This window comes from Pan paniscus, chromosome 14, assembly GCF_029289425.2.
Source record: "Pan paniscus chromosome 14, NHGRI_mPanPan1-v2.0_pri, whole genome shotgun sequence".
Taxonomy (NCBI): Eukaryota; Metazoa; Chordata; class Mammalia; order Primates; family Hominidae; genus Pan; species Pan paniscus.
The window spans coordinates 40834455-40855346 of NC_073263.2; the positions used below are offsets into that span (position 1 = coordinate 40834455).

Below are 20892 nucleotides of genomic sequence, written 5' to 3' on the forward strand. Positions count from 1 at the left end.
CTTGGGAGGCTGAGGCAGGAGAATCGCTTGAACCTGGGAGGCGGAGGTTACAGGGAGCTGAGATAGCGCCATTGCATTCCAGCCTTGGCAACAAGAACAAAACATCGTCTCAAAAAAAGGAAAATAAAAAAGGGCAGCCCAGTTCTGATTACAGCCGACTAAATGCAGTTACTCATCAATTACTTTATAGTCTCAGAAATATGCACCCATTAAGATTCAGCACACGTATAAATAAACTTATGTACCTAATGTTTACACACACCTTACTACTAACCCTACACTGAATGTATGGTTTATTCTTGCCACTGTTGTATCTTTCTAGACTCACACATTACCATCAATATGCTGCCTTTTATTTGTTGTAGAGAGTATCCCAGAGTTGGAAGATCCTGAATTTGAAGCCTGTTTCTCCCATTATTATATGGCTTTTAGGAAGGGGAACCATCTGAAGAGAAAGGGTAGGTAGACTCAGAAGACCAGTGGCCTTATAAAACCGTAATTCCGGCCAGGTGTGGTGGCTCACGCCTATAATCCCAGCACTTTCGGAGGTTGACGCGGGGGCGGATCACGAGGTCAAGAGATCAAGACCATCCTGGCCAACATGGTGAAAGCCTGTCTCTACTAAAAATACAAAATTAGCCGGGCGTGGTGGCGCATGCCTGTAATCCCAGCCACTCGGGAGGCTGAGGCAGGAGAATCCTTTGAACTCAGGAGGCGGAGGTTGCAGTGAGCCCAGATAGCGCCACTGCACTGCAGCCTGGGCGACAAGAGCGATACTCCATCTCAAAACCAACCAACCAACCAAACAAAAACAAAGATTGTAAATATTTGTTTGGTTTGCACTGGAAAGAGAAGGCTTCTCCTTAGAGTCTGAATCAAGGAGGAAAAGGAAAGAAAAGTTCATCTTTCATCAAAGTCTACTTTGCGTCGGACACTTAAATTCCTAAATGGGGAGAAATGCAAAAAACTCTGACTCTTCAGAGTCATAACTAACATTATCTTGGGCCACAAGCTTATCAAGAGTGCAATACAAGTCAGTGTCTTCTCTTTTCTACTTAAAAGAAAATTCTCGTTTTTATTTATTACTTTATTGCAAGGAGAAGCAGACAATAAGTAGGAGTCTTATGAGGCGTTCTGATGCATAGGAGCAATGGTGAATGAGGGTGGTGACTCACCACCCCATGGGACTCCAAGGTTTTGGTGACAGCTCGCCTGAGCCCCACGGGGTGCCGAGATTGCGGCGAGGAGAGCCGCAGCCCAAGGCAAATCCACGCAGTTGGTCCCCGCCACGCCCCCGTAGTCACCCGCAGCCCCTCGCCAAAGAGCGCTCCGCGCATGCGCACAGGATCCGGCTCCGGAGGCGGACCCTGGCTGCCATCTTGCAGTGCGCGGGAACCGCCGCCGCCGCTGGCCAAAAAGCGGAGGCCAGGGGAAGCGTGTCCTGCTCAGACCGCCTTCCTCCTCCATTGCCACCCGTGCCGAACAGCCAGGCTGCCCAACTGCAACTGTAGACCAATGAACTAATCCATCGCCCGCAGCCCGACTCTCAGCAGCGGTTCGTCCCGGTGCCCACCCCCGCGAAGCGGAGCGCCCGGGCACCTAGCCTCCCTGCCGGCCACGATGCCGAACGTGCTGCTGCCGCCCAAGGAGAGCAACCTCTTCAAACGCATCTTGGTGAGTGGCCGTAGGCCGCGCTGCCGCCCCCCACTCCCCGGGTCCTCGGGCCTTAAGGGCAAGCGGTCTGGCGGCGGCCGGCGCGGGCCAGGGTTGGCCTCCGCTGCCCACCGCTCTTTGTTTACCTCGGAGCTCGCGGGACCCCACTTTCCCGCTCCGGCCGGCCCACGGGGGCTGCCGAGCCGCTCCTCCGTGCGCTTCCTTTCCGCGGGCTGCTGCGGCTCGCCTCACTCCCGCCGCGCTCTTTCCAGAAACTTCACGCCGCCCTCCGCAGTGCCCGGGCACAGCCGCCTCGGCCGGTAGTGGCTGCCGTGCTCTCTGCCGCGCCGGGCTCGCAGCAGCCCCTCAGGGATCCTCCCCGGGTGGTTTATTTTGCCAGTCTCCCCTCGGCGAGGTGTTTTGCGTTCTGCATTCTCTGCTTTGCGTTTAATTAGATTGCACAGCACACCCGCATACCTATTAAAGCGGGATCGATGCGATGGTGGAATTTTTCCTGGTTACGGGGAAATAAAACCGGCAACTCTAGGAAGCCAAGCCTGGCACCACCTCCCTTTGGGAAAAAGTTTGCCTGTTTGTAATGTACCTTATTTATCCTCTTTGGAAGTGAATATTTGACTTGAAGTGCGTTTCTGAGTTGTCACCAACTTCAAAACAGCTCTTTGCTTTCTAGTCGCACAGGCCTTGCTTGAGTAATTAAAGCCGCGTGGACTGGCTGGTTTTGCATTTGAGGGGAGCATTTTTACTTTATTGCGAAGCAGAAGCCTGAATAATGGCCCCGTAGTGATGACCGCTGCGGAGCCGGGTGGGCAGTTTTCTGTGGGCTGTGTGCCAGCGTCCCTGGTGGCTTTCCAGGTTCTGTTCTTCCAAGGAGAAGAGGCAGCATTCCTTTGCTTTCCTCAGTATCCTCTGGCTACCCTAGGTTTTAAACTAATATTGTTAGTAGGTAACTGTCTTTTCTAGTTTATCTTTTCACCTGAAAAAAAGCTTTTATTTGCTAAACATACATTTAGGTTTAAAGGTGAATTTATTGAAAGCTGGGTTGGCTATATGGCTGTTAGTTGGTGCTTAACTTTACTATAAATAAAATACTAATTTTAGAGTAATTTTAAGTATGAACAGCGGCAGATAATTTATAGTAGCTGTTCTGTTCCAAGCCGATAGAAACTTCACACTTAAGTCTTCAGATTAGGATACATAGTAGATGGGATAAAAATTTTAAATATTATGTGGTGCTTAGTTTTGAACCAATAATAAGATACAAATGTGAGAACATTAAAAATACGAATAATTAAAGCACGTGGCAGGTTGCTTCATTGGGGTTTGTGTTTTTTTATTTTACTTCTCATGCCCTTTTATTTTACACAGCATGGAATTGGAGAAGTAATTTATTTTTATTTTTAATTTTTTTTGCGCTGGGAATTTGAAACATTAATGATAATATCATTTATAAATCGCTAGTTGGATTTCAGGACATTTGGCATCATACTTTAAAGATGACAGCACTTCTTTTCTCTCTATACGAGTTTTTTGTAGTTCAAATCATGGATCAGTGTCATAAGGAAAAAGTTACATTATTATTCTCAAATTACAAAAAAGGTAGGGTTTATCCCCAAATAAATTGGGAAATGGTAACCACTAAAAAAACAATCAATTATTTTGAGATGGAAGTTTCGGTTTGTTGGCCAGGCTACTGTCGAATTCCTGGCTTGAAGCGATCTTCCCACCTCAGCCTCCCAAATTGCTGGGATTACAGATGTGAGCTACTGTGCTCAGCCAAGCTAAACATTTTTAAATCTAGGTATGTAATGTTTCTGACAAGGTTGCGTGAATTTAGGAGGATTCTGCATGAACGAATGATTTTATCATTTCACAATTGCAATAAATGTGGGTAAAATTTGGCTACAACAAATTCCATAGCAAACAGAAGTCTCTGTAATAAAATTATCTTCAAAGTTTAGTGGATTAAAGTGCTTTGCCACCAACAGTAAAATTTTTTCTATTGAAAAAACTCAAACACATCCACACAAACTGACCAGCTGGTTTTTTACATGTTCCGCGTGGCTTGTATCTGCATGTCTTATTCCCCAGACTGGATATTAATTAGCATTACAGTTTGTTGAATTTTGGAGGTATTCCATGCCCTCTTTTAGAAAGAGACAAACCTAAGGATGGTAAATGACCAAGTGGCTAAGGTTCTCTGTCTGGTTAGTAGCAAAGTTGAGACTAGAATCTATCGTTTCTGCTTAGTATATAATGGTTCCTGAGTGAATGTGGATTTGTCTTTTTTTTTTTTTTTTTTTTTTGCGAGAGTGTATCGCTTTGTCGCCCAGGCTGGAGTGCAGTGGCAAGATCTCACTGCAACCTCTGCCTCCCAGATTCAAGCGATTCTCGTGCCTCAGCCTCCTCAGTAGCTGAGATTACAGGTTGACTTGTCTTTACCCGAGTACTTGGACTCTGGGGACAGACTACCTGGTTAAGAGTTGTGGCTCTGGCACTTACTAGTTATATAAACTCTATAACTATGCCTCAGTTTCTCTGTCTAAATGGGGATATCATGCATCTCATAGGCTTTCCTGTGATTTAAATAAAGAGTAAATAAGCTGTCATGGGATGAAGGAAAAAAATAACAGTGTCTGGACGTATAGTAAATGCTTCCAATAGGTGTTAACTATTATTACTGTTATTGGCAGTATGGTTATTATTATTTTCAGATAACTTGGTAAGTCAGAAAAACTAGTATTTCTATTTGTCTTTCTCAGTAGTTCCTTTCACTTGTTTTTTTCTTGTCATTTGTGAGACAGACTCTTGTAGTCAAACTCAGATTGTCATTTTTTATTTTAAAATATTTTTGGAATAGGCAGTATATTCACATGGTTCAAAATTTAGGTTTCTCTCCTATCCTTATTGCAGAACCACCTAGTTCCCTTCCCCAGAGGCTGTCAAGAGGCCTCAATATAAACTTTTTTTCCATGAAGACTTTTCTGATTCCTTCCACATCCAGCCCCTGCTGCAAGGCTTAAAGATGGTCTCATCCATTGCTAGTGGTATTTTGCTTTGAACTTAGTAGGCTGTATTTATGGAGCAGTTTCTTATTTGTTTAGCCATGGCAATGCAGCAGTATTTAAAATAGGCTAAGGCCGGCGCAGTGGCTCATGCCTGTAATCCCAGCACTTTTGGGAGGCTGAGGTGGGAGCTAGGATCACTTGAGCCCAAGAGCAAAAGACCAACATAGCAACATAGTGAGACTTCATCTCTACCAAAAAAAAAAAAAAAAAAAAAATTTAGCCAGGCATGATGGCACACACCTGTAGTCCTTCCTGTCCACTCAGGAGGCTAAGGTGGGAAGATCACTTGAGCTCAGCAGTTTGAGGTTATGGTGATTGTGTCACTGCACACCAGCCTGGGCAACAGAGTGAGACTGTCTCTAAAAAATAAATAAGAAAGATAGGTGAGATCATTGTTCTAAGGATCCATTATATGATGGTGGGGAAGACAGACACTAAATAATAGCATAAATAAGATTTCAGGAAATGATAGCACTGTGTGGAAAATAGAGTAACATGGTAGAGAATATGTTGGGGAAGGAAGGAGGATGGGAGTATTTGATAAAGTGGGCAAGTAGGGGACATGTGAGACTTGGATAATGAGGAACCATCCATGGGAAGATCTAGGAAAGCAATTCAGGCAGAAGGAACACAAGTGTAGGAGGCCTGAGGTGGAGATAAGCTTGGCATGTTGAGTAATTTAACACCCAGTGTGACTGAACAATGTAAGCCAGGGAAGAGTGGAAAGCAATGGGGTGTTCTCCGCATCAGTGGCTGCCAGGGAGAGATGTTAATTGCGTACCCTGGCTGGTGGCATTCGGAAATAAAGATGTTGCTTATCCTTGCATTGGACTAATGATGGTCTTTGGAGTAAGACCAGAGTTTGCAGCTAAGCTGAGCAGCTTATAAACAAGTTTTTGAACCTCTGGAGTTTCAGTTTCCACATCTGTGAAGTGGAAGTAATGACACCTACATTAAAGAATTGGTATTAAGAGATTACAAATTTTATACAGACATATCATAGCTGCTCAATAAGTGGTAGTATTTGTGTGTGTGTGTGTGCGTGCACACACCCATGCACTTTGGTTTCATTCTTGCGGTAGCAAAGGCTTTTAGTGCAGTTTCTGGTATTTTTCTGTTGCCACATATGTTTTTGCTTAAATTTTTTTTTTCGAGATGGTGTCTTGCTCTACTGCCCAGGCTGAGTGCAGTGGCACAGTCATGCCTTACTGCAGCCTCAGCCTCATGGGCTCAAGTGATCCTCCCACCTCAGCCTCTCAAGTAGTTAGGACCACAGATGTGCACCACCATGCCTGAGGAATTTTTAATTTTTTCGTAGAGATGAGATCTTGCTTTATTCCCCAGGCTGGTCTTGAACTTCTGGGCTCAAGCAGTCCTCTCGCCTTGGCCTCCCAAAGCATTGGAATTATTTTGAATTAAAAAATTCTGTGTACTAGGAAAGGGAAACAAAATAAAAAATTCTGTGGCAGTATTGATTGGTGAATTGTCATTTTTTTCTGTTTGTTTGTTTTGAGACAGGGTCTCATTCAGTCGCCCAGGCTGGAGTGCAGTGGCATGATCTCGGCTCACTGCAGCTTCCAGCTCCTGGGTTCAGGTGATTCTCCTGCCTCAGCCACCCAAGTAGCTGGGATTACAGGCATGCGCCACCACATCTGGCTAATTTTTGTAATTTTTTTTTTTTTTTTTTGAGACAGAGTCTCGCTCTGTTGCCCAGGCTGGAGTGCAGTGGTGTGATCTCTGCTCACTGCAACCTCCGCCTCCTGCGTTCAAGCGATTCTCCTGCCTAAGCCTCCTGAGTAGCTGGGATTACAGGCACGCACCACCACACCCAGCTAATTTTTGTATTTTTAGTAGAGACAGTTTCACCATGTTGGCCAGGTTGGTCTCGAACTCCTGAGCTCAAGCGATCCGCCCACCTTGGCCTCCCAAAGTGCTGGAATTACAAGCGTGAGCCACCTTGCTCAGCCACATTTCCTGTTTTTTAAATGTCTTTTTTCATGGTCTTTTATAAAAATGAAAATATGTAGATTTTAGAACAATTTGACAAGAATAGGTAACAAAAGTACACTGCGTGTTTGTAAGTGATATCCTTTCTATCACATTTTAGACCTAATTTTGGATCTTGAGTTTAGAATATATGATGCTGTGAAAAGTTGCTCCATTGTGTATTCATTTGATAAAATAACTTTTGTTCATATTTCTTTACAGAAATGTTATGAACAGAAGCAGTACAAAAATGGCCTCAAGTTTTGCAAGATGATTCTGTCGAACCCAAAATTTGCTGAACATGGAGGTATTGTCTCATGTGAGAGATTGCTTTAGGGAAATCAAATTCTAAAACCAGGCATTAACAGTGAAAGAAGAGTATTTCCCCGATTCCAAGGCCTTGCAGTTCTCTATTAGAGTGCATAAATGTTCAGCATTTTTTTAATGCTTTATATGAGTCTTCTAGATTACCTGTATTATCCTTAAGTATGTATACTTAAGGATAAGATTAGGATGGTTTGTTTATTGGGGAAAAAATTAGAGAAAGTATGTATCAGTATTTTTATGGACCTGATTTCCTTTATTACTTTGAATAGAATTTAAAGTTTATACCTTGGTTTCCTGTGTGGAAAATTAGGACAAAATTTGCAATATAAAAGTATGAAGATATGGTCACCTGCACTTTATTCTTTGGTAGATGTGTGTTTTTTGTTTTTTTTTTAGTATGTGCTGACGTTTACATATGATATTACTAATTTACCATTAGATTGTATATTTTGAGTTGTTTTCTAACACTGGCATTAATAAAGTTTGTATTTTCTCGTTGTGTCCTTTTTCAGTAACAGCCAGTGTTAGAAGGGTGGATCAGGATAGACATGAAAATTATGATCCTGTAGCATAGCAAAGCTGGTTGAGATTACTCAGTATCAGACTTGGATAATGGTTGAGATCATCTTATTGGGAAAATAGGCTGACCTTGCTCACTTTTTCAACAACATTTAAAAGATTCTTTGAAGGAAATGGAAAGAAATCTTCATTTCATAGAATTAATTTTAAAGCTTGTTTTCAAGCTTTTTAGCTGTGGAACCTTTATCCAAATGGTGCCTGTGGGAAAGTTCAATATGTAAAACAGATAAAAGGTGTTGGAGTGGGGTTTGGGCCACAGGATCACCATGTTCTGAATACCATAGAGTTTGAAAATCATTCTTCTTGTGTAATTCCCTTCTTGTGGATAATTCAGAGAATTATTTCATCCTAAACCATCTTTTATTAACTTCCTTACATGTTTTTTGTTGCCACTACCATCATCCAGTGTTGTGCTGTTGAAATGTGAACTGATGTTAATTAGCCTAAGTATAATTTGTTGGAATAAACTTGCTATCAAAAATGAAGTCTGTTCCAATATTGAATAAAGTGATTACAGTGATTTTTAAATTATTTATTTGTCTTTATTAAGGTAGATTGAGTGTTTTTGTGTGGTTGTAAATCAGATTGATGATTGATTAGAATTGACCTTAGGTAAGAGCTGTGGAACTGCTATGGTAGATTTAATTCCATAAGACTCATGTCTGCTTTGTACATTTTTTTTTTTTTTTTTTTTTTTTTAAGACAGAGTCTCGCTCTTGTTGCCCAGGCTGGAGTGCAGTGGCACAATCTTGGCTCACTGCAACCTCTGCCTCCTGGGTTCAAGCAGTGCTCCTGCCTCAGCCTCCCAAGTAGCTGGGATTACAGGCACATGCCACCATGCCTAGCTAATTTTTGTTTAGTAGAGACAGGGTTTTGCTGTGTTGGCCAGGCTGGTCTCGAACTCTTGACCTCAGGTGATCCACCCACCTCAGCCTGCCTGAGTGCTGGGATTACAGGCGTGAGCCATTGCACCTGGCCTGCTTTGTTAATTTTTTCAGCACAATAATATCAACCACTTTTACAGAGTCTTGTGAAGGGCAGAAACCATTTTAGCAACTCTGAAACTAAGGAATTTCAGAAAAGGACTTGGGCTGCTAAGCTTTAAGTAAATATTTAAATGTAGTTTTACTTTTTCTACTTGGAGAGAAGTTCAAACTGTGAGATTAAAAAGATGAATTGGAGCCATAGTAATCCTTTGGATCTCAACTATTAAAGTACTATTAAGAGAATAAGAGAATAATTTTCTGTCATTTGTAAATAGAGTTTAAAATTATTTTTCAGAGACTTTGGCTATGAAAGGATTAACACTGAACTGTTTAGGAAAAAAAGAAGAAGCTTATGAATTTGTTCGTAAAGGACTTCGTAATGATGTCAAGAGTCATGTCTGTATCCTTTTGCAGTAGTTAAATAGTTTATGTTTTAGCTAGTTTTTTCCTAATTCAAATTAAATTTGTACTGTGAAAATTCCAAACCTACGTAGAAGAGAGAATTTAATGAACTCTGTGTATCCATTACTCAACTATAATCATTATCAACATTTTGTAATACTAGTTTCTTTTTTGCTCGTGCCCCTCCTCCTATATTAGTTTCATTTGTTCCCTACCCCGTGTTTATTTATTGGAGTATTTTAAAGGAAATCTCTATAAAATGTGCTTACTTCTGTTGTGCTTAGTGTTGGAGAAAAGTTACTTTGATAATTGTGACTTGAAACCCATTTTTTTCTTAAACATAATTAACTGGGTAATACTTTCCTGTTATTCCAAATACTGACTTTTAGTTAATCATATGTTAAAATTTGTGTGTCTTAAACTTTCTTTTAGACATTTGAGAAGAAAAACTTAAACTTATTTTAAAACAGATTTTACTTAATATATAAATATGATATTGGTTCTTGAGCTTGGTTTCTGTTAACACAGAGACATAGCTGTTACTTAATTTGATCTTTATAATTGTGTTTTTCTTTGGGTAATATCCCAGTGTGTAAAAAAAAATTTTTTTTGTTTTTTTGTTTTTTGCGGGGAGGGAGTCTCACTCTGTCACCCAGGCTAGAGTGCAGTGGCATGATCTAGGCTCACTGCAACCTCCACCTCTTGGGTTTAAGCGATTCTCCCACCTCAGCCTCCCAGGTAGCTGGGACTACAGGTGTGCGCCACCATGCCGGGCTACTTTTTGTACTTTTAGTAGAGATGGGGTTTCGCCATGTTGGTCAGGTTGATCTCGAACTCCTGACCTCAGGTGATCCACCCTCCTCGGCCTCCCAAAGTGCTGGGATTACAGGTGTGAGCCACCATGCCTGGCCAAAAAAAAATTTTTTTTTAAAGGGTGGAGCATTGAAATTGATTTTCATTTTTTTTTGCTTATCTGTATGTTTATCTGCATTTTTTTCACATATTGCCCTTGCATTTTAATTTGTTAACATTTAATTCACTTAGCCACGTACTGGTATTGAACACGAATAATCTTAGTAGTGTTTTCACATATTTAGCTTAGAGTTTTCTCAAATTACTAAATACTTATTTCTTTATCCCAGTGCTTACCCCAGAGTGAAGAGAAGGGCATGTAAGTATGATAGTTTTGTGGGGTTTTGGCTCCAAGATATGCTAATACTTTAATTTATAAGAAATACAACTTATTTTTTGTGGCCTTTAATATAACTAGGGAAGTAGGTGATAGTTACACATTACTTTAGAATTGGTTGACTAAATTTGTTTCAAAAAGTAGTTGCAGTTTTTGTATATATTCTGTTTCAAGACATCATGATGAAGAATAGGTGAATGTTGAGGTTGCTGGGGTAGGAAAGTGATGGGATAGAGGGTAGAAAATGTGAAGAATTTTTGCCAAGAATTCTTTAAGGTTACTTAAAATACTACAGAAAATTTCAAACATGTACACAAATAGAACAGAATAATGACCCCCTTCCCATGTGGCCATTACCCGGGTTCAGCAATTTGACAATTATCAACCCAGCCTGCTCCGGTTTCGTCTTTAACCTCCCCTCACCATTCCCCTCCCCCAGACTCCAGATCATTCTGAACAAATCCCAGGCAAAATACCATTTCCTTAACGTAACTTTTATATTAGATATGTAGCATAGAATATTCTAGTGTCTGTGTATGTCTTTGTTTCCTTAACTTAATAGGTTGGCATGTATATGGACTCTTGCAGCGTTCTGATAAAAAATATGATGAAGCTATAAAATGTTACCGAAATGCCCTCAAATTAGATAAAGATAACCTGCAAATTTTGAGGGATCTCTCACTGTTGCAGATCCAAATGAGAGACCTTGAAGGTTACCGAGTAAGTACTTCATTCTTAAATGTACATGATTTTACAGTAGATAAAATTTAAGAGCGTGTCATTTCAGAATGAGGTGAGCATAAGCCAAAATCAAGTAGATTTGATTGTTCATTAGAAGGTGTATGTCGCTTGGGACCTTCCTCCTCAGTCATAGTTGTGGCACTTTGTACTTGAGTATTCAAAAAGAATAACTGGTGGAGTGCGGTGGCCCACGCCTGTAATCCCAGCAGTTTGGGAGGTTGAGATGGGAGGATCGCTTGAGGCTGGGAGTTAGAAACCAGCCTGGGCAACATAGGCCAGACTCCGTCTCTACAAATAAGAAAATTAGTCCGGTATGGTAGTTTACACCTGCAGTCCCAGCTATCCAGGATGTTGAGGCAGGAGGATCCCTTGAACCTAAGAGTTGAGGCTGCAGTGAGCCATGATTATGCTACTGCACTCCAGCCTGGGCAAGAGAGCAAGACTTTTTCTCAAAAAACAAAACAAAAAAAACTGTTTTTTAAAACATTCTTAATTCATTAATTATTTAAAAATTAGAGACAAGGTCTTGCTATGTTACCGAGGCTAGTCTTGAACTCCTAGGCTCCAGTGATCTTCCCACCTCACCCTCCCAAAGTTCTGGGATTACAGGCATGAGCCACTACGCCTGGCCATAACTGTTTAACTGGAATATCTGTGTGCAGCTGCTGTACTAGATTATTTGTGGGTTTGATATTTACAAATTTGATAAACTAATAAGGCTTTTATAATGGAAACCTAAGCATAAAAGTAGCTTTTAAAAATTATTGGTTAGTAAATACTTTAAAAATGTGAGAAGGGTTGCCATAAATCAGTCTTTCTGTAGTTGAGACCTCTTCAGATTTGCATCTTCAACTCTCTCCTGGACATCTCCATGTGCCTAGTCCACTTTGTATCCTAGAATCAGTATGTCCAACATGGAATTCTCTTACTTACTTATGAGAAGGAGGCCACTAGGTTCTAACAGTTTTCTTTAAATACATTATTTATATACTTCTTACTTTTGCCCTCCACTGCCATATAAGCCCTCATACCCCATGCCTAGATTTTTGCAGCCACTTTAAGGGCTCTGCTGAACTTACTATAATAATAATGGCACCACTCTTCAAAGCGTGTATTTTTTTCTTCAGCTGTGTTTAGCAGCTTAGATGTGGTTGGAGTTAAAATCAGTTATCTTTAGGAGTGAGGCATAGAAATTAAGAATATTGGCAAAACAATGGTTGCTAAAGTGGATTGTGAAGTAAATTAAGTTAAAAGAGAGCTAGGCTTGGTATTATGTGTCTTAGTCCTGGCTACTTGAGAGGCTGATGTAGGAGAATCGCTTGAGCCCAGGAGTTTAGTCCAGCCTGGGCAACATAGGGAGACTCTGTCTCTAAAAGAAAAAAAGGAGAGCTGGTGGTGAAAGTGTGAAGGACCCAGGAAGTACAGACACTGGTGGTGTCAAAGAACAAGGGTAGGAATGTCATCAAATGATAGTGTTGGCAGCATGGGAGCTGTGGGTAGACAGTGAGATACCTAAATTTATGATTTCTGGGTGGCAGTAACTTCTAGGGTGTGGCTGTGGGAGTGGGCCTCTGAATGGGGTGGAGGAGAAAATCATTAAAGATTAGAAAATCTTGGGACTTAGAGGATAGGTTGTGGGATGGGTGATACACATTAGTGTTGCATTTGCCCAGGGTAACGCCAAGAGTTGGCAGAGAAAATAATACTGACCTAGACTTTAATAAAGGATTTGGGAATGACAGAGAAGCAACAGTAAAAATAAGAGATAATCAGATGTTTGGGTGTTTCGCCTGGCTGTGTCTCTCCTGTGTCTGGCCAATTATTACAATGTATTTACACTGTAAATACATGTAATTCATATGATAGTTTTATAAGTAGCAAAATGTAGTTTAATAAAAAACCATCTTAGTCTTCTTACAGAATATTTAGTTACCAAAAAAAAAAAATTCTCATTATTTAAACGTAATTTAATAAGGCAGTCCAAAGGCATGGGCCCCAAAGATGTTTCAATGACAGCCTCACAGTGAGTATTACAGGGTATTCTAGAACTTTAGTATTTTAGGTAGGAAACATAAAAAGTACTTCTATTTTATTCTGAAACTCATCTTTGTTGATATAGTTCATTAGAAATGTGTCATTAGATTGTTTTCTTAAAACTGATGAAGTAATGTTTTAGAGAATATTTAGCAAGTTAAAACTTTTTTTTTAGGAGACAAGATACCAGCTTCTTCAGTTGCGCCCCACACAGCGTGCCTCCTGGATTGGATATGCTATTGCATACCATTTGCTGAAAGATTATGATATGGCCCTAAAACTGTTGGAAGAATTTAGACAAACTCAGCAAGTAAGAATTTTAATGTTTCCTTCTACCTTCACAAACGGAGTAGTTGACTTCTAAGTTGTCTCTGCTCTCAAATGTGAATTAAAGTATTTGAAACCTATGGAAAACGGGAAAACTTTTTGACGTAATTGGAAACAGTTAAAATGTAGGATTATTTTTCTCTCTTTTTTTTTTTTTGGAGACGGAGTCTCACTCTGTCCCCCAGGCTGGAGTGCAGTGGCGCGATCTCGGCTCACTGCAAGCTCCGCCTCCCGGGTTCAAGCCATTCTCCTGCCTCAGCCTCCAGAGTAGCTGGGACTACAGGTGCTCGCCACCACGCCCGGCTAATTTTTTCTATTTTTTTAGTAGAGACAGGGTTTCACCGTGTTAGCCAGGATGGTCTCGATCTTCCGACCTCGTGATCCGCCCACCTCGGCCTCCCAAAGTGCTGGGATTACAGGCGTGAGCCACCGCGCCCGGCCATTTTTTTTTTTTTTAAAGAGATGGGGTCTTGCGATGTTGTCCAGGCTGGTCTCGAACTCCTGGGCTCAAATGATCATCCTGCCTCGTTTTCCTGAAGTGCTGGGATTACAGGCATGAGCCACCACGCCTGCCTCCACGTTTCAATGGAGAATATTCTACATGTGGATTCAGCTGCAAGTTGATGGAGATGTTGTGGATTGAGTCACTTCACTTACAGTTAATCCCCCAACCTTGAGTCTCTTTTCCACTCCTCTGTTTATCTGTCATTTCATAATCTTGACCCTGTCTGGAGTTTTCCAGGACAGAGAGGCATTCTCTGTAGTAATTTCCTCTTTATGGATACTCTAGACTTGAGCTTCTTCCATCCTATTTCACTTACTCCTCCTTTGCATTCTGTTTTCTAGAAATTTGTTGAAATCTTAAATAGTATCTTCTATTTATGGGTTTTTATATTTTTTAATCTGCTATTTTTACTCTCTTAAGGGAGGAAATAAACTTTGTAGTAAGGCCACCGTCTTTACTTAGGTTTTTAGCTTTTTACCTCACACCAGAGAATTGATTAGACTGGTTCTTTGTTTTTATCCAAGAATCAAGTTCTGACCAAAAGATAGTACTGTATCACATTTGGTGGACTTGATAAAAAACTTTCCTTTAAACACAAAATTATGACATTTTGATGGTTAGATTTAGGTGTTTGCAATTTCTTTCTTTCTTTCTTTCTTTTTTTTTTTTTTGGAGACAGAGTCTTGATCTATCGCCCAGGCTAGAGTTCAGTGGTGCAATCTCGGCTCACTGCAACCTCCGCCTACCAGGTTCAAGCAATTACCCTGCCTCAGCCTCCCGAGTAGCTGGGATTACAGGCCCCCACCACTGGGTCTGGCTAAGTTTTGTATTTTTAGTAGAGACGGGGTTTCATCATGTTGGCCAGGCTGGTCTCAACCTCCTGACCTTGTGATCCACCTGCCTCTGCCTCCCAAAGTGCTGGGATTACAGGTGTGAGTCACCGTGCGCGGCCAATTTCTTTTTTTTTTTCCTTTACTTTTTTTCTAGAGACAGGATCTGACTGTGTTGCCCAGGCAGAAGTGCTGTGGCTATGCACTACAGTCTTGAACTCTTAGGCTACGACTAGGACTTGAACTCCTGGCTAGGACTGCTCCAGAGACTGAGGCAGGAGGCTAGCTGGGACTACAGGTATACCACTGTGCCTGACAATGTTGTTTTTTTTTTTTTTTAAGACATAATGCTGCTGCATGGTTAATAGACTATATTAACTTTTTTAGTTTAGTTTTTTTTTTTTTTTTTTTTGAGACTGAGTTTCACTCTTGTTGCCCAGGCTGGAGTGCAGCGGCACAATCTTAGCTCACTGCAACCTCCACTTCCGGGCTTAAGCGATTCTTCTGCCTCAGCTTCCTGAGTAGCTGGGATTACAGGCATGTGCCACCACGCCAGGCTAATTTTGTGTTTTAGTAAAGACGGGGTTTCACCATGTTGGACAGGTTGTTTTGAATTCCTGACCTCAGGTAATCCACCCACCTCAGCCTCCCAAAGACCTGGGGTTACAGATGTGCGCCACCGTGCCTGGCCAACGGAACTTACATGCACTGGGAAACCATAAAATTGTGTCACTCACTTTATTGTGATGGTCTGGAGCCAAACCCACAATATCTCCAAGGTATACCTGTAATTGATTTGTCTTCATTGATATTTTATTCTGTGACCTTGGTAAACACTTTTATTAACTCTAGTAGGTTTTTTTTTTTTTGTAGATTCTATAGTATTTCAACCATTTTTATATTTGTAGGTAGGATTTCTTGACCTGTGTCACTTGGGAATAGACAGAAGTCCCACCCTATTATTTGTTTTAAATAATGCATTCATTTTTTGTGTTATTAATCACTCTTCTGTTTGTATCTGCTTGTGGGTTGCTTTCTTGTTTATGTGAATGACTCTCCTGAGAAGGCAGTTTAATTAAAGGTCTGTAACTGCCTTATATAATTATACAAATAAAGTAATTTGGTCATTTTTTTTCAGGTTCCTCCGAACAAAATAGATTATGAATATAGTGAACTGATATTATACCAGAATCAAGTGATGAGAGAGGCAGATCTGTTTCAGGAATCTTTGGAACATATAGAAACATATGAGAAACAAATATGTGATAAACTTTTGGTGGAAGAAATTAAAGGTAAGTTGGCTTGCCTTTTTTTAATAGCCTCAAACAGAAAACAAAAAAACTATATATTTTATTCTCTCCTAAGTCTTACGTAACAGTTGTTATGTATCTGGCAAGGTTCCAAACACTATTATTAAGCCATTATTAGCTAGTTTAATCCTCATAACAACCCTATGTTGTAGTTATTATATCTATTTTGGAGATGGGGGAACTGAGAGATTGAGTAGCCCCAAATCATACGGTTTAGTAAACTGGAGAGTGCTGGATTTGAATCCAGATTTCATTCCCTTAAGCAGTATATTACACTGCCTTCATATTGAATATGTATCTCTGTATATCCATATATAGTTAATTAAATACAGTGAGAACCATAACTGATGATACTGGGATCATCATGAACACAAAGGTCATTTATTTTCATTATGGGCTAATTATGAAGACAGGATCCCTATAGTTTTAACAGCATTCATCAACAAGGGGTCAAACAAAAATTTTCACAGAGCTTTGCTCATTAATTCCCTTTCCCTGAGCAATATTGTATTAAATTGAATGTCCAGCTAAAATAATAGTTTAGAACTAAAGTTCCATACAGTTGTAGGACCTCTGAAGTCTGAAGCTCTTAATAAAAATAATAGCTAATATAGATTTTAAAACTCTTCTTCTATTTGAGTATGGTAATTGCTTAAATTGCTTTATTTCATTTAATTTTTTAGCACTTTTAAGATGGATGCTATTTATTAACCCCATTTTATAGTGGAAGAGACTGAGGCTTAGAGAGGTTAAGGACTTGCCCAAAGTCATCCAGCTTTTTAAGTGGTAGAGTTATAGTTTCCAAGCACATCAACACATCCCCTGACTTCAGAGCCCTTACTTTTTTCTAAAAAAATAGACATTTTCAGGACAGTTTTAGGTTCACAGTAAAATCTAGAAAAAGGTGCAGAGAGTTCCCGTATATTCCTGTATACCCACAGCCTTTCCCACTGTCATGCTCTATGGGTTTTGACAAATGTATAATGACATGTATTCACCACTGTAGTATTATACAAAGTAGTTTCACTGCCCTAAACATCCTTTGTTTCACCTTTCCATCCCTCACTCCTGTAAACCCCTGGCAACCACTGATCTTTTTACCCTCTACATAGTTTTGCCATTTCCAAAATATCATATAGTTGGAATCATACGGTATGTAGCCTTTTCAGATTGGCTTTATTTTTGCCAAATCATCTCTTACCTGAGAAAGATTGGCTTCTTTCACTTAGTAGTGTATGTTCTTTTTCCCATACCTTTTCATGAGCGTCTTTCTTTTAGCTGCTATACTCTTTCTGGTTAATGTATAGTACATGAGTGATTTAGTTTTTATTGTAATTCATATTAATGACACTTTTAAAAGTTATTGATAAAATATGGGTAAATAATTAAATATTCTGGTTTCTATCTTGTTCTGTTACTTATTGATGGTAGCAAAGAGGAAAAAAGGCAATTATTTTCCTTTCTGAAATATTATTGTCATTTCCTGATTAAATCTTAACTCAGGTTGCTGTTTCTCTTTTTTGGTATTTGTCCTGTAGCATCAATAGGAAATGCATTCAATATAATCCATATGTGAGATTATTTAATCTTAAAAAAAAACAAATAGGGAATGCAGTTAGGTTAGATTATTTAATCTTCAAAATAAAAACAAATAGGGAATGCAGTTTTTGAAAAGTAAATATGGTACAGTGAAATTAATTCAAGTTAGTATACACCGTGAATGCATTCCTCTAGTAATAACCTTTGCTTCATGGTAGTAGCAAATAACAGATGTTTTTTGAAATGAAAAATACGCTATTGTCTATTATATCTGGGATAAGCAGGGTAAAAATTGGCCAGAAGATAATCGTGGAGGAATGGGGCATGTTTAAAGTTCTAAGTAGCAGACATTTATATGTATTCATTTTGTGACAGGCAGTGTGCTGACTACCCACTTTCTCCACGTCACACAACTAGTTAGTGGTGGAGTTGGTAATTATTCCTAGTTCAGTCTTATTCTAGAGTTTGAGTGATATATGATATAAAAATGGTAAAAAAAAAATAGTACATAAGACCTGCTATAATATACTGCCTCCTCCAACATGATGAAAGGAGAAATAGTATGACTTGAAGACATTTTAAAGGGTTGTTTGAAATAGATTGTTTGGGGGAATGGGTAATCTTGAGGGCAGGAAGCTGAGGTATGTTCTTTTTTGAGAATCTCCCCTTTATCTTGGATTAGGTGTGTTTCCATCGTATTTGAGAGGTCTGGGACCTCATTCTCCACACCACCTCTTAATTTGTGTGGCTTAGTAAAAGGATTTGACCTTTTACCAACCCGCTGAGCTGACCTGTACATGAACATGGCTTGTGTGGTTTCCTGTTATAAAGTGGTGTTTAGTGTTATAATTTCACTGAGTTAAACCTCCAGTTTTAGTGACCTTGAAACAATGAGAATTGAGTGGAGAATTAATATATGAACTGATAGGAAAGATATATTTAAATCTTGTAGTAGGAAGATAGGAATGTTTCATTAGCATTATTTGCCAATCTAATTTTGATGTGTTTGTGTATGTCTTTACTTATTTCAAAGAGTATTAGATGTGTGTAATGCAAAAGTTTTTTTACTAACAAATTAATGTCCTATGTATTTGTTTGGAGTGTAAGAGGGAGCCAAAAATAAAGGTACAAATGAAGGTTCACTTCTGAAGGCAAGCTATGCTTAGTTACATAAACTGCAACATGCCTGAAGGGGAAGCATACAGAGTTCTGTCTTTTTAACCATCTGTTCACTGATAATGTTTAGTGAAGTCCCTGGGGTCAGATAGATATTTAATGTTTAAAATGAATATGTCTTTAAACTTAATTTCAGGGGAAATACTGTTGAAATTGGGAAGATTAAAAGAAGCCAGTGAAGTGTTCAAAAACTTGATTGATCGGAATGCAGAAAATTGGTGTTATTATGAAGGCTTGGAAAAAGCTCTACAAATTAGTATGTAATGATTTTTCTCCTCTTTCTCATAACTACTGATTGAAGTATAATAAAATGTAAAGTTGTAATAATACTTGGGAACAAATAATTTTAGCATTAGTACTCATTTTTCCATTTAGTAAAATTATAGGTTAAACATGGGAGTAAAAATGAATTCAAATAGTTACACTTAAGTGTAAGTGATTGCAGATATGTTAGGTTCTTTGACCCTTACCTGTGATGGTATTGGAAGGTGAGGCAAAAATAAAACAAAGCCAAACCAAAACAAAAAAAAACCATACCAATTTAGAGTAGGGACATGGGAAAGAAAATGAGCATTCCCTTTCTGGGAAGTGTTGTAACTATTTAATATTTTAAAATCATTAGAGATTCATTACCCTCAACCTCTAAATATAAGAATTGGGCCAAATAATTATTGTTGAGGATATTTGCTTTGATTTCAAACTAGGCTAATTTGTGTAGAGCAAAATGTTACATATCTTCCTTTGAAATTTGGTAACTTTGACCCTTTTCAGAACTCTAGTGTCAGTCCAAGATTTTTGTAATATTTTCATAATTAAGTGTTGGCAGGAACTGTTAATATTCCTAAAATCATATTTACTCATGAATAAATATATTCCTGAAATAATTATGAAGTTGGCTCAAAGATGTTGAAACAGCAGAATTTTGTTTTTTTAGAATTTTTAAATTTAAAAAGTTTGGTAAATAGGTAGCTACCCACATTCATTTATAGTAGTATAAGCTACAAGAAAAGTTTAATTGTTGTATCCTCACTGGTATTAATTAATTCTGGTGTTCTTTTTATGTTTAAAATTTAACACTACAAATTGTTAAAAATTTAGTTTAAGAAAATGATTAAAATCATAATATTGATTTAAGTAATAATCTGAAGAAAACAGCAAAGCTCATATGTGTGAAGGCTGAAAACATGAGTTAACTATGATTTTTCTTTAAACTAGTAACATTACGATTTATAAAAATATTTTCATGTTTTACTAAAATGAATAATATGTTCCATATGTCAGGATTCTTGGTTACTATAAAATGTATTGATTACAAAACTAATTACACTACTTTATTGTTTTAGGTAACTTATGACCTTTCCTTTCCCGTGGTAAGTTCTGGAGCTCCAACTTGTGACTTTAAGTAGGATTTATACGGCTTGTTATATCTAGGGTAGTGGAGAATTTTTTTTTTTCCATACTTGGCGCTTGTCGTTCTCTAAGATTAGGCATGAACATGAGAGTATTTTTAAAATACTTATATGCAGTTCATTTATGTGTTAGTATAAGGGTCTTTAATATTTTGTGAAGTCTCCAAATCATTAACAGAGAGCGAGGTCCCCCCGCCCCCCCCAACATATCCTTGGTCTTAAAATCCAACCACATTGGAGCTCCAAAACATATTACTGGGGGAAGGAATGCGTCTAAACGAGATCACACCTCTTCAAATGTGGTGTTTACAATCTTGATGCTTGATATTAATCTTGAATATCAATACTTATAAACTACATTTACTACAGAGATACCTTGTCTGCTAGCACCCAGGGTTATTCTTAGGATAGTTATTTTTCTGTGGTTTAGACCACAGAATTTGGATTAAAATCTACTTAAAACTTTATAGTTCAAAAACAGGTTTGTTTGCTTTTTCTTAAAATTCCACTATAAATTATCTTATTGCTTATAAATCTCTCTTTGTGAATTATGCAGGATATTATTTTAGAAAGATAAACTATACCCAGATCCTATTTGCTTGCTTATTGTTGTTTCAGAGTAACATGTAGTTTATGTATAGATACATCCTTTATGTGGTACTATAAAATTAGGTGTCTCTTGGGTGGGAAGATACAACTTTCTGTTAGAAGTGTAATTTATATCTTTTGGAAGGATAATGGAGTTTCATTGAAGATTTTAAGTGTTAAAGTTAACATGGAAGTTTAGTTTATCTTTTTATATTTTAAACATTT

General features: G+C 38.8%; 1 protein-coding gene across 6 annotated transcripts in view; it reads left to right on the forward strand.

Moving 5' to 3' along the window:
* Nucleotides 1-598: 598 nt before the first annotated feature.
* The window catches only part of NAA16 (N-alpha-acetyltransferase 16, NatA auxiliary subunit), a 64918-nt gene continuing 44624 nt past the window's right edge, over nt 599-20892 (forward strand). The window contains exons 1-7 of one of the 6 annotated variants that reach the window (XM_003806898.5): nt 599-1674; nt 6948-7032; nt 8913-9017; nt 10771-10928; nt 13159-13293; nt 15784-15937; nt 18807-18926. In XM_003806898.5, coding sequence (XP_003806946.1) covers nt 1621-1674; nt 6948-7032; nt 8913-9017; nt 10771-10928; nt 13159-13293; nt 15784-15937; nt 18807-18926 — 811 coding nt within the window. In that variant the 5' untranslated portion in view covers nt 599-1620. The remainder of the gene's footprint in view (nt 1675-6947; nt 7033-8912; nt 9018-10770; nt 10929-13158; nt 13294-15783; nt 15938-18806; nt 18927-20892) is intronic. The other 5 variants (XM_057299659.2, XM_057299660.2, XR_008954753.2 and 2 more) reach the window with 5 other exon arrangements.